The 13,511-nt window shown below is 37.0% G+C and overlaps 1 protein-coding gene across 1 annotated transcript in view; it reads left to right on the forward strand.

Annotated features, from left to right (window-relative positions):
• Window positions 1-1,399: 1,399 nt before the first annotated feature.
• TMEM131L (transmembrane 131 like) overlaps window positions 1,400-13,511 on the forward strand; it is a gene marked incomplete in the record, with an annotated part of 682,792 nt that continues 670,680 nt past the window's right edge. Inside the window, 2 exon segments of the mRNA XM_053703753.1 lie at window positions 1,400-1,602; window positions 2,218-2,288. Of these exon segments, the coding sequence (XP_053559728.1) occupies window positions 1,497-1,602; window positions 2,218-2,288 (177 nt within the window).

A 13,511-nucleotide genomic window follows, 5' to 3' on the forward strand; every position in this document is an offset into this window, starting at 1 on the left:
AAGGTTGGTGGGGACGGGGCTAAGAAACCCAGCGGCCCAATGGGCATTTACCTGCAATGCCCTATGGCCAGTCCTGGCCTGTGTATACATGTGTAAATCTGAATGAGCACACATACATACAATCACATAAATAGACATGTATACACACACACACACACATATATATGTCATCATTTTTTATTAATTTTGAATGTGTTTTGAATAGAAATCCTTGAAATTCCTATGTTCTTCACTGATATATATATATATATATACATCTGTATATATTGATATAGATATAAAGGTTTAGATATATGTGTTACAAAACATAATCAGATATGTATAGAAATGTTTGTTGCAAAATAAAAATAAAATTTCTTCTATGAGAAGAACATAGGAATTAAAAGTATTCCTGACGCACCTTCAGCTCTAGCACACTGTTGGGTAAGCGTGTGATCGATAATGAATAGGCATTTCTTTAGCGCACCATATAGAAGTCTATTGGGAGAAGTTAGTGAGGTTGTAATATCCGAAGCCCTGAAGTTAACGTGCCTGAGTCTTTCGCACTACCTTTTTTACTTTCAACTTGAAATAATGTGGCTGTGCTAATTTTTACTTTGAGCGCAGTTAGCACACAAGCAAAAAAATAAAAAATGTAGCACGCCACTTGTAATCGAGCCCTAATAGGGACGATTTATCAAGGGCCGAATGTCCCCTGATGCTACAGCATATCATGTCCGCCAGACTTTGATAAATCGGCCCCCATGTGTCTTACTTCTGTACTGGTAAGAATGGAGACTTTTTTTTGCTGATCTTAAACACAGTATTTTTTCTAATGCTTAGTTCTAGATTTTTTTTGTGTGATGTCCTCTATTGTGCTCTGCTCTTCATGCTTGTAGTACAAACACCTCCCTATATTAGTAGCGACTGTCTTATACTTGGCTGCAACTCCCTGTCATGGTCATTGTCTGGGGCCTCCCGCCAGCTCCACTCTTCATTCGGGTTTCGTACCTTATGGACAACCACATTCATTATCACAAGGCTCATTTGAAACTGCCTTTGTGAATAATAAAAAATACAATACAATTTTATTCAGGATTACGCAGAGCAATAATCTTATTATTAATATATCCACCGGGATAAACGCCTCTTCAAAAAACTACTGGAGTTAATTATACTCCAAATATGTTGGTATCTCATTGATACCAGAATCAATATTAATGAACTAGAATATATTCCCTTGGCTCTTATCTAGCGCTGCACAAGTTAATTAGTGATTTCTTTTGTTGTTGCTACAAGACATGCTTGCTTTGTTTTGGACACATACAGCAGACTAGCGCCGCCTTGCTCCCTGTCACCCGGTGCGCGCAGCTGAGTGTGCATGCACACAGTGGCAGGCGCGCTCCCTGAGAAGATACACAACCCACGTGTGCACGGCGGGCCCGCCTGCTTAGTACTGCTGCTGACAACCCAACGAGCGAGCCTAGGATTAACAAGCAGCCCGGAGCCCTTGCAGCATGGCGGGGCTGCTTTATCCGCACTGCTGCACCGCCACAGCTGTCAACATAATGCTGGGGGTCTTCCACGTCCTCCTGCCATGTCTTCGTCAAGGAGGGGGGCAAGGTGAGGGTAGACATGGGGCAAATGTAACAGCAACAAAAATAAGGAAGAGATGAGTTCACGCCTCCCTGATATGCCACGGAAAGGGGCCTTGGTGGAGTGGAAGTGTCAGAGAAAGGAAATGGGCCCGTGTATTGCAGAAGGACCTCTTTTGGGGTACAACGTGGTGGGAGGCGACCTCGTGGAGCCATTTACAGTGCATTGTTCTTGTGCATAGCATTGTATTTGGGAAGAGGATACTGAACAAATTTGAAGAGCTTAGTAAATCCTTATCAGTGAATCACTCAGAGCCTGAGATGCCACTAGATAGCAGCCAAATATTTTTGGATATATCTTTTGGCATCGCAGGTCTAGGTGCTTTCACACAGATGTTGCTCACTATACATTGTTGGGGATCAACTATTATTGGGTTTGCCTTGTGCATGCTGACGCTTAAATTCACTGAGTGCCATTGAGGACTGCATCCTTTATGGCACCAGTGTTTTAAATATCAGTGCATTTAAAGTTAGTATTTGTCGCTAAGCAAATGCTACGAGGGCTGTATCACATGTGCTGGTCTCCTATTGCAAGATGTCAAAAAATAAAACCAGCTCCTTTTTGTTTTTGTGCCAACCTTAGTTATCGAACCTGTCCCCAGTATGGTGGAGCTATGGCAAGCAGAAGAAGGAGAGCTGATGCTTCCAACTCAGGTGAGAGACTGTGGGTGCCCTGTCAATTGAACACTTAAGATGGTCTAAGAAACATTGTGTATTGTGATATTGATTGTGATCTAGGCATGTGCTCTCGGCACAAAGACTCACTCAGCTGCAGTAAGCCACCTTTAAAACAATGAAACCCCATGCACTACATAAGTGTATGCATTTCTGTGGCACTAGCAGTGTTTTCTCATATGTTTATGTTGTGACAACTCTGACCCATTTTATAGTGCAAGTGACACTGTATAGATTTTTTTTAACTTATTAGGTAAAAACAGAACCCTGCAAATGCTTAAACCTAACCTGGCACTTTAAACACACTCAGCATTTATTACATTGTGCTCCTAGAGGTTTTCAAGCAATTTGCCAATGCTTCAGTACCATTTATTTGTGACAACAAAACCAGGTTCTGAGACCGAATCATTGCACTATAATCTTTCCAGAAATGTGAATGTCTATTATGAGATTCTATCACTTATTTTTTTCTAGAGACATTTATTGCCTGATAGAATATGTTGTCTTGACAGGTCTGACACTCCCATGCTTGTCTACAATATATTATTGTCTTCATCGTTATTCATTTTATCTGCAAGACAAGAAATACCCAACTTATGCATGCAAGTGTTTGGTGTAGATAGTTCTCTGAAAAATAATTGGTTTATTAAAACAACTGACAGTTTTACACTGTGTTTTGCTCACTCAGCATCTTTAAGAATAAAAGTTACTCTAGCTGTCTATGATGCTTTGTTTTGTAAACAGTCCAGGTCCCTTTTCTGTATAAACCTTAGAATTTAGGTGCCAGTGAGCATCAGGCAACCCCATCCATATAATAAATTGCAAATTAGTTGAGTTCTCTGACAGAGTACCCAGTAAGTTTCAAGAAGTTGAAGTTTTGCTCATGAATGAATATATATATATATATATATATATATATATATATATATATATATATATATATATATATATATATATATTGTGTCTTCAGGTACTGTATTGTTAAGGTTGTCACCACTGTATGTATTTGTCCAGGTTTAGTAATTCCTTTATGTGCATTTAAGCATATGAAAATATGACTTGTCCTACTTGAATATTTTATATATTACACAAATCAATAAGTTTATAGTTTCAGTTTATCTTATCTCCCTATAAACTTTAATAGTTTTGGTAGATTTTGTCAACCAACTGATCTGAAATAGCTGTTTAGTGCATTTAGTTACCCTTCTGTGCAGTTAAATATGAAAGCCACATTTTTTATTTCATTGTTCAGATAGAGCGTGCAATTTTAAGCAACTTTATAATTTACTCCTATTATCAATTTTTCAACATTCTCTTGGCATACTTTGTTGAATGAGCAGCAATACACTATTGGTTGCTGACTGAACACATAGCTGAACCAATGACAATCAGTATATCTATGCAGCCACCAATCAGCAGCTAGAACCTAGGTTCTTTGCTGCTCCTGAGCTTACCTAGATAAACCTTTCAGAAAAGGATAAAAAAAGAAGGAAGCAAATTAAATAATATAAGTAAATTGGAGAGTTGTTTAAAATCGTGTTCTCTATCTGAATCATGAAAAACATTTTTTGGGTTTCATGTCCCTTTAACTAGTGTAAATTGGGCTGGCGTTTCCTGTGTGTTTTTTTTTTTTTTTTTTTTTTTAAATTACTCAGTAAAATTACAAATGCTTTTTCCACAAAATTGTGAACTAAAGGTTTCTAAATATGTACTGATGCTGGGATATAGTTAATTCATTGTGAAGTTCAAACTTGTATTATTAGTCTGTGAGCTTCTTTGAAAATATATTTTCTTTGTTTTTTTCTCCTGGCTTTTATCATTGAACTTATTTATGACAATACATTTTTTTTAACGTTATGCATGTAAAACATGGTTAACTGACAATTATAGCAAACAGGCCTTCTCCCTAAAATCAGCCCTAACTAAACTGGATATGTTGTGCCAAACTGCTTGTATGACAAACAAACTACACGCCTGCACCTCGCAGCGAGACAGGGAGGAGAGCCAAGTGACAGCAACCCTGCCCAAGCTGCCTGGAGCAAGCACTCTGTCAGATAAGATTACAGCCGGGTGGAGAGAGACTTTTTGTATTTGGTCACTATCTGCATGCCTTGTACATAAAATAAATAAAATATTTTCTTTGTTTGAGTTATTGAAAGGAGGAGTGGCTGCACTGCTGGTCTTTGAAGTAGGTGTGTTATGCTGCCTCAGCCAGTAGGCTTTTCATTCTTTCAGGTATCCGACCTATAGCGCTCCATCTCTAGAGCAGATGTCCCTTTGTGTGTTCACTTTTGTGTGCGGCAGCCTGCAAGCAGCGGGCACGGTTAACCTCTTGGCTGCTAGTAAGGGCAGCAACACTTTGTGTATCAACCCTCTTGGCAGCCAACATGTTCAACACAAAAAGCCTTTAAACAAACTCTTGTCTCCTCAGCTGTCTTTTTAGTGAATTTGAGCATTTAATGCTGACAAAGAAAGAGACGCTCTACACTATTCTTAATTTCACATATTAAATTCCAAGCAACAACTCTATAATACTCATAAGCAGGATATCTTTATTTTCCATTTTTTATGATGCTGTCTAAACTATTTACAATAGACTGCAGTGTTTATGTACATGATTTTGTTTTTGTGTGATATTTGGAAACAAAGCTGCTTTTCAGGAGGTAAAGGTTTTTACAGCTCTGTATATTGCTTTATATGGAAGTCTTGCCAAAATCACATTTTCACTATTGCTCCAGGTTTGTTTATGGTTAAGTGTCGACTCCGTAATATTAAAGTTCTGCTGCTAGGGGATCATTAGCTAAATGGTTGCTTATTTATATGAAAGATAGCCAAGTGGAGGAATGTACAGTATATTTAGCTGTGTGGGGGAAAGTCTAAAAGGCTAGGAGCTAGAAGTAATATTGTGACCTGTGGTTCCCTGGCTCCCGAGCAAACCCTGCATTGCTGCTGGTGTAACGGCTTTGTTTCAATGTCTGTATTTGTTAGATTTGCGCATTTAGCTCACCCTTTGGTAAGGCATCTTTTATATCCTATAAAAAAATAAATGAAATTGGTTAACTGAGTTTTAGTTCTCCTTTCCACTACTTCCTGTAATATTGATCATTTAGTGACCTTAGCCACGGGTGTAGCAGCACCTCGTACAGAGTCAAGCCATTGACTCAACTCTTCTTATTGTGATAATGATGATTCTCTTTGTGTGATCAGATTACCAAGGAGATGATGGTGTGGAACTGGGAAACTGCCGCCCCCACTGCTGTGACTTTGTAATTGTGAGCTAGCTGTCACACAAAGGGAGCAGCGCGCTTACTGTAATGCACATCCTTTTGCATCAGAGGAGCATTTTTTTTTTTTTTTATGAAATCCCTAAATTCCAGTGTGAGGAATGGAGCCAATATCTGTCCTTTTGCATAATAGCTGTAGTGGCTGAGAAGCATATCCCAAATACATTTGTTTTAGGATGTATTACATATATGTGAAAAAACAACAGACCACTGTCAATACAACATGAATTCTTTTATGTTCTTAATCATTTTAATTACTTGCATAACATTTGCATTGCAACTTTATTACTAGCCCCTGACTTCAGTTATTCTTGGTCTCCATTTAAAGTTTACTACCTGTTGACATGGAAATCTTGTGTACGTTACAGGTTTCTCTAAAATATATATCATATGCATCATTCTGGCAAACACATTCAGAATGTTTATTTAGAGATGCCGTAACAGCATTTCTCATGGATCCATATGTCTGTGCAGCTCTTTATTGCTTTTCAGTAACACTCGGAACATGAGGATTTTTGCTGAAGTTAAAGGGACAGAAAACCCTTTTGAGGTTGTACTATAATTTTTTTCTGTCGTGGTTCAGATAGAACATGCGATTTTAAACAATGTGCTCAGGGGTGTGCTCATGTCTGGAGCACAATACAGCAGCAGTTTTGGAAGAAGGTTATACATTTGCAAGAGCACTAGATTGCAGCACAATTTCCTTCCATGTAGTGCTCCAGACCTACCTAGGTATCTCTTCAACAAAGAATAAGCGTCTAAACACAAAAGATGCTCTAGTGGTCTAACGTGATACTAAGCAGGTAACCAAAATAAAAGCCCTTTGGAAGCAATTAAGAGCATCAAAGTAAAAAAAAAAACTATTACCTGCGTTACAGCAAAGAATGGGAACGGAGCAAATTTGATAATATAAGTAAATTGGAACTTTTTTTTTTGTTTTTTTGTTAAATTGTTTGCTCAGTCTGAATCACAATTTTTTGGTTTCAAATCACTTTAAGTATGTAGTAACGAATTGTAAAACAACTTTGCAATATATTTTTATCATTTTATTTTGCTCCCTTTTCCTGTAATTTAAGTCTGAAAATTGTGGATTTCCAGACCTGAAAACTGAAAGAGCACATGACAGGCTTCACAAGCATAACCTTGCCACATATCTGTTCCTAATTTGCAGTTTCTTATCTTTGACGCCAACAATGGAGATTTTAGTAGCAAGCCCTGTTGTTTCCAGATTGGATTGGCTCCCTTACATTAGAGGAATATCTTTTTATTTCTGGCATTTAAAGAGAGTATTAAAATGTTTTACTTTTTAATTAAAGGGACAGTCTACACCAGAATTGTTATTGTTTTAAAATATAGCTTTATTACCCATTCCCCAGTTTTGCATAACCAACACAGTTATATTAATATACTTTTAACCTCTGTGATTATCTTATATCTAAGCCTCTGCAAACTGCCCCTTTATTTTAGTTCTTTTGACAGACTTGCAGTCTAGCCAATCAGTGCCTGCTCCCAGATAACTTCACATGCACGAGCACAGTGTTATCTATATGAAATACGTGAACTAACACCCTCTAGTGGTGAAAAACTGTTAAAATGCATTCTGAAAAGAGGTGGCCTTCAAGGTCTAAGAAATTAGCATATGAACCTCCTAGGTTAAGCTTTCAACTAAGAATACCAAGAGAACAAAGCAAAATTGGTGATAAAAGTAAATTGGGAAATTGTTTAAAATTACATCCTCTATCTGAATCATGAAAGTTTATTTTGGCCTAGACTGTCCCTTTTAAAGTGAATGTCAATTTTTCCGTTTTGTGTAATCTAGTTTTGTAGTGATTACTGAGATTAAGCATACCGCCGCAATAAATTTTTAATAAAATGTGTATTTTAATGTTTATTTTATATATGGCATAGCGCTCATTCGCTTACCCGCTCCTCCCACTCACTGCTTCCTAATTTTCATCCATATTACGTAAACAGCGGTCCCACCCGCTGTTTACGTATAGGTACTGCGCGCTCCTGTGTCTATTTTACATTGCGCATGCGTTACTTTTACGAGACCTTTCACATCCACTAATCCAAAATTGACAATACAGAGGAAATGAAAGGAATCCGTATAAGAATGTAACGCTACCCGTGTTTATTAGTATTGCGCATGCGCGAAATGTGCACGAGCTTACAATAGATTAGCTCGGCACCAAAGACGAACGCATGCGCAATAAGGACCTATTACGTAATGAGAAGAGGGTGGGTCCCCCCGTGGTTAGAGCCGTTATTGGCTATTAAGACATCAATCAAAAAGGTGAGCAACAGAGCGCGAATGCCGGGCGGAGGACGGTTTAGCTGCAAATTGATATAAATTTATGAAAATAAAGGTATCGATTTAGAAAATTAAAATTTGATGAATGAAACTCAGGTTTTTTATTGATATTTGATAGACTGCTGTTTAGAACGAAGGCTGAGTTTACATTCACTTTAAATGTAAAAACAAAAACTGATGTTCTTGTGCTGAAAGAATACATTTATGCATGTGTGTATGTATGCAAGGTTTGTTACTGTCCATTAACAGAGCTGTGGCACCTGTCCATATCAGCCTGTGAAAACTACTTAGGGACAAGTTGTGCACAAACCTGTATTTCCTTTTTGGTTTAAAAAAATCAGTTTGAATATTTTTTTTTTCCATGTAGAATTATTTTAGATTGGTTCTTTTTGCAAATAATATTTTTGCAAATTGGTTCTTTTTAATCAAAAGCTGTGGTATACAGCATCTTTAAACTTTTATTTAGTCAAGGCATAGTCAGCTTTCCCCCCCTTTTTTGCGTACAGGCTTGGTGACCCCATTTTGTACTTTTATATGAACAACCATCATGTGAACTTATTACTTATGAGATAGATAATAGTATATTTTGGAGCCCACTACACACTTTTTAGGTGCAGACATGAGTGTTTGTGTATAGATATGTATGACCATTAGTAGCCAGAAGTAATTAAGGTAACTTGGTTTGCTGTCAGAATTCTTCTAGCTTTAGTTTATACCACATACTGTGTATATGTCCATTTATTTATTTTTTTCCTCTCAGCATATTGGTATTATGCTTTTATGTGGGACAGGCAGTTTTTATTTTTAAAATTATTAATTTCCATTTACAGTATTATCAAAAACACTATTTACAATATATATTCTGACATTGGTTGCCAATGTATTCTAGTTATAGGGAATATATTCCTTATATTTGGAAATCAATGTGAATGATTAAGTACATGTAAATATTTGTAAGTCAGTGTGTTCTAACAGTTCCTTAGTAACATACGCCATGTGGTCAGTTGGAATTTCATTTTATCACCAGTAAGTACTGTTTATATTACATAGCTTTTTTACGTTTGTATTTACAAGTTAATTATACAGCAGCTAGCAATAGCTGCTAAAAGCTGATTAAAATATTATATTAAAGGGACATCAAAGTGTAAAATGAAAATGTTCTAATATGTTGGATCATTTTTATTATTTCACTATTGTGTGTGTATATAACTGACTGTTCTCCCTTCTCCCCAGGGTCTTTTTACTTTTCATTGTTTATTGCACAAATTATCATTAAATAAATTTGGTAAATTATGCAATTATTTTATTCTTTGGATAGTCGTAAATGTTATAATATTAGAAAGTATTAATCTGACCGCACTATACCTTACTGGGAGCTAACTGAACACATCTGCTGAGCCAATGACAAAAGAGAAATGTGTGTAGCCACCAATCACCAGCTAGCTCCCAGTAGTGTAGGGATTGTACATGCTTTTTAAACAAAGGATATCAAGAGAGCAAAGTTAATGTGACAATAGAAGTACATTTAAAAGTTCCTTAAAATTACATGCTCTATCTGAATCATAAACGTTTAATTTTGGTTTTTATGTTGAGACAAACCAATAAAACAGATTTATAAGGGCTGTGCTTATGATAACTTAGTAGTTGCTTATAAACATTTAACACTTTTTTTCAAGTTACATAGCTTGGCTGTTAAAAGGACAGTAAAGCCAAAATTAACTCAGAGCATACATTTTAATGCAACATTTCAATTTACATTTCATTATCAAATGTGATCGGTTCTTTGTATCCTTTTTTGTACAATATTCCTAGGTAAGCTCAGGGCTGCAGTGCATTTGCTGCTCATGATCCTAACAAAGTTTACTCTTCAGCAAAGGATACCAAGAAACAAAGCAAATTGGATAATGGAAGTAAATTAGACAGTCTAATTTTAAACAACCTTCCATCTAATGAAAGTATATTTTTGACTTTGCTGCCATTAGGCTTGTAAATGCAGCATATTTATTCTTATATTTCACCAAATAAATGGTAATAGTTTTACACACTGTTCTGTGTCTACTACATGTTTTAAGTGTTTTTATCCTTGAGAAAGGAAGAATAATTAAAGTAATTGTAAAGCTTATGGAATTAGTGCCCAGTATCTAAAAATAATCTTAAAAACAGGGGGACTTTAAATAAACTTTTACAATGAAACTTTTTTTTTTTTTTTTTTTTAATGCATACTTTTTGCGTTATGGAAAACGGACCGCCGAGCCTTCGCACACATCGCCTACTGTAGTTAGCATATCGATGCCGAATTTGGCTTCCTCCAATCGTTACGTGCCCCACGAGATGGACGCCAAATGGGGCACGCAAGGATTGGAGGAAGCCTGATTCGTGATCTATCTGCTCAATTCCAAAGGAGATGTGGGCGGGGGATCGGCGGTCTGTTTTTCATAACGCGTAGTTAAGTATTTTAAAAAAGAAGTGTCATTGTAAAGTAGGGCTGTGCGATATGGGCGAAAATGAAAATCTCAATTTTGGACCCAAGAAAACGCTATTGCGTTTTTAATCACGATTTTCTTACAAATGACAAACATCTTAATTTTTCAATTAAAAATTTATTTAACAATACAGAATCTTAATGTACATGTTTCTCAATGCCCAATACACTCTGGGAGCATCAAAATACAAACCACAAAATAGTTAAAAAGCCAGCCACCAATCAGGCAGCTAGCTCCCAGCTCCTGTACCTAAGTATCCTTTTCAGCATAAATAGAGAACTAAGCACATTAGATACCAATCAGCAAGATCTATCCAGTGAGCTGAACCAAAAATGGGCTGGCCTTAGCTTAGATTCCTGCTTTTTCAAATAAAGATATCACAAGAACAAAGAAACATTGATAATAGGACTAAATTAGAAAGTTGCTTTTTTAGTCAACTTTGAGTTTCTTTGTTTCATTTAATATTCTGTTTTTTTTTAAACACATGCTCCTGTGCTGAACAAATCTTTCTTGTCACACTTATAAAATAAAGAGTTGTGTTACTCTCCAGCAGTAAAACGGAGGCAGTTATCCTTACCAGTCAGTGAGAATTAGGATGCACAGTATTAGTATCAATTTAAAAACAGCTGTAAAGTAACTTATTTGTGGATGAAAAATACTTCTACAAGTCTATAGATGCTCTTTCATTGGTATCACAGATTTTTATTTTTTCAGTACAGTCCTCTGCGTTGTGTTTGCTAATGCCAATGGCCTCCATACACACCTACAGTGTTTCACCACAGTAGAACATTAAAGGGCCATTATACACTCATTTTTTCTTTGCATAAATGTTTTGTAGATGATCTATTTATAAAGCCCATAAAGTTTTTTTTTTTAAAAATGTATAATTTTGCTTATTTTGAAATAACATTGCTCTGATTTTCAGACTCCTAACCAAGCCCCAAAGTTTTATTTGAATACCGTCAGCTACCTTCTCCAGCTTGCTCCTGTTTGTGTAAAGAGTTTTTTCATATGCAAAAGAAGGGGGAGGGGGGGAGTGTCTTATTTCCCACTTGCAGTGGGCTTTCCAAATACCTTTTCAACAGAGCTAAACTGAAAGCTTCTAAGTATGTTTTTAAACCATTTTAGACTGGATTTTTATATCAGTATCTGTGCATCTTATTCTTTATAGTAGTGTCTATTACATGCAGTTATATGAAAATGAGTGTATACTGTCCCTTTAAGGATTTAACTGTCCCAGTATAAACTCATAGCACACACCTGACAGAATTGTCGTCATGTGAACAACATACCTAACTCTGCTCTTCAGTTTCCCGCTCACCCGTGATGTCATGTGACGGTGTATTTGTCCTTCTCTTGCTGCTAGTCTTGAGGCAATCCGTCTATTTCCAGGGTCTTTATTCGCCATCTTTGAAATTGGAAGCTGACTTTTTTTCCCTTCAAATTTTAGCATAAAGACAATTTGTGTGTCTTTACCTGACATATAATTCCACTTCCCTTGTTAGTTGTGGGTATTATGTAAATTTGTTAAACTATAAATATAATCTAAGATATTGGAGGGAAGAACGCCGTTGTCCCTGTTAAAACGCCCGGTGTCTATAGTCAGTAGCCAGTGACAGGAGGTGGAATTATGTTATTGGTTGACTGAAAACTTCCGGTGACATGGTCTGTCTGCCCCGGTGAGTAAAGGAAAGATGGCTGCTCTCCACCGTTGTGCGCTGGTCCTCCTCGCCTTATCTGCTGTGCTGCATCGGGACTCTCACGGCTCCCCGTACCCTGGTTTTGCTGGAAAAGAGATTTTTTGTTGTTTTTTTTTTTCAAAAAATCGCTGTCGGGAATTGTTTTACCTTTTGCTCATTAGTAACTGTTCCTTTAAGAGCTATACTGGCGATTCCCATAAAAGGCGCCTTCTCTCCTCCCACCATTGCTGGATTAATGTTGATTGATTCTCAGGAAGCCTGCAATACTTACTACAGCCGTTTGTTGTTCCAAACCTCTAGCTCAGCACTTTCACTCAGGGAATCGCCACTCCACTGACGTCATCAGCTGCAGCCGAAACCGCCTCTTGTGTGTCAAACAGGTGTTTGCTCGCAGATAGCTCCACGCTCAGCTCTGAATACCAGCTGGTTGCAATATTTACTTCTGTCTACTGCCTCAGCAACACCCCCTACCTGATATTAGCATAGAGAGCTCCGGACTCCGTTCCATTTTTGGCAAAGCAAGCTGATCTTCCTACTCACAACATACAGGTCGTATTAATTCCCTTACCTTTGGATTCAAGTGCTGCACTGTATATTGTTTCTCTCTCTTACGATTCAGGAACTTTTACTGTTGTGACAACTACTGTGTATCTTACGCTTATAAGTTTTACTACAAAATACTCTTGAATTTGTATTATCACTGTGTCTTATTTGCTACCTAGCTGTAAGCTGTTGTTAAATTAGTCTATGCATAAGGACACCGTTCTTTCAGTTAACTGCTCTGCCACTTAACTCAAACTCAGTTTCACCAGTGTGAACTCTGAGAATTTACTTGTTGTGGCTATAAAAAGACAGAAGGATAACTTTTAACTATAGTGCATAGTTGTTATCCTTTCTGTCACAAAACCTTAAACATATTTGAACCTGAGCTGTTCTGTAAACTATATATATCACTTTAATCACTATGTGATTTATATCAGAAGTGTGACAATCGCGTACACTTGCATTTTTTTTATCACGTTTTTAAACCTCATTTGCGATTAATTGTGCAGCCCTATTGTAAAGTTTAATGAATTAAAGTGCCCCTGTTTTTAAGATTATTTTTTAGATAATGGACATTATATCCTTAAACTTTACAATCACTTGAAAACAAAATAAAACGCCTTGTAATTACAAGACCCTTGTGTAGTGTTGTAATAAATGATCATACTGGCCCACAGTGGAAGCTTTCTATATGAGTGAATACCTTGTTTGCTTCCCTTGTTTTCTAATGGCCAATTGCCAGTCACCACTTGCCCTATCTGTAAATTAATCTGTTACTGGAGTAGACAAGGTGTGTCACTAGTTTGCAGTATCTTATACCCCGCTTGGCCATTTAGGGGCAAATATTTAGCAAGGTTAGACTTGTAAAGACTGCAGTG

This window comes from Bombina bombina, chromosome 2, assembly GCF_027579735.1.
Source record: "Bombina bombina isolate aBomBom1 chromosome 2, aBomBom1.pri, whole genome shotgun sequence".
NCBI lineage: Eukaryota > Metazoa > Chordata > Amphibia > Anura > Bombinatoridae > Bombina > Bombina bombina.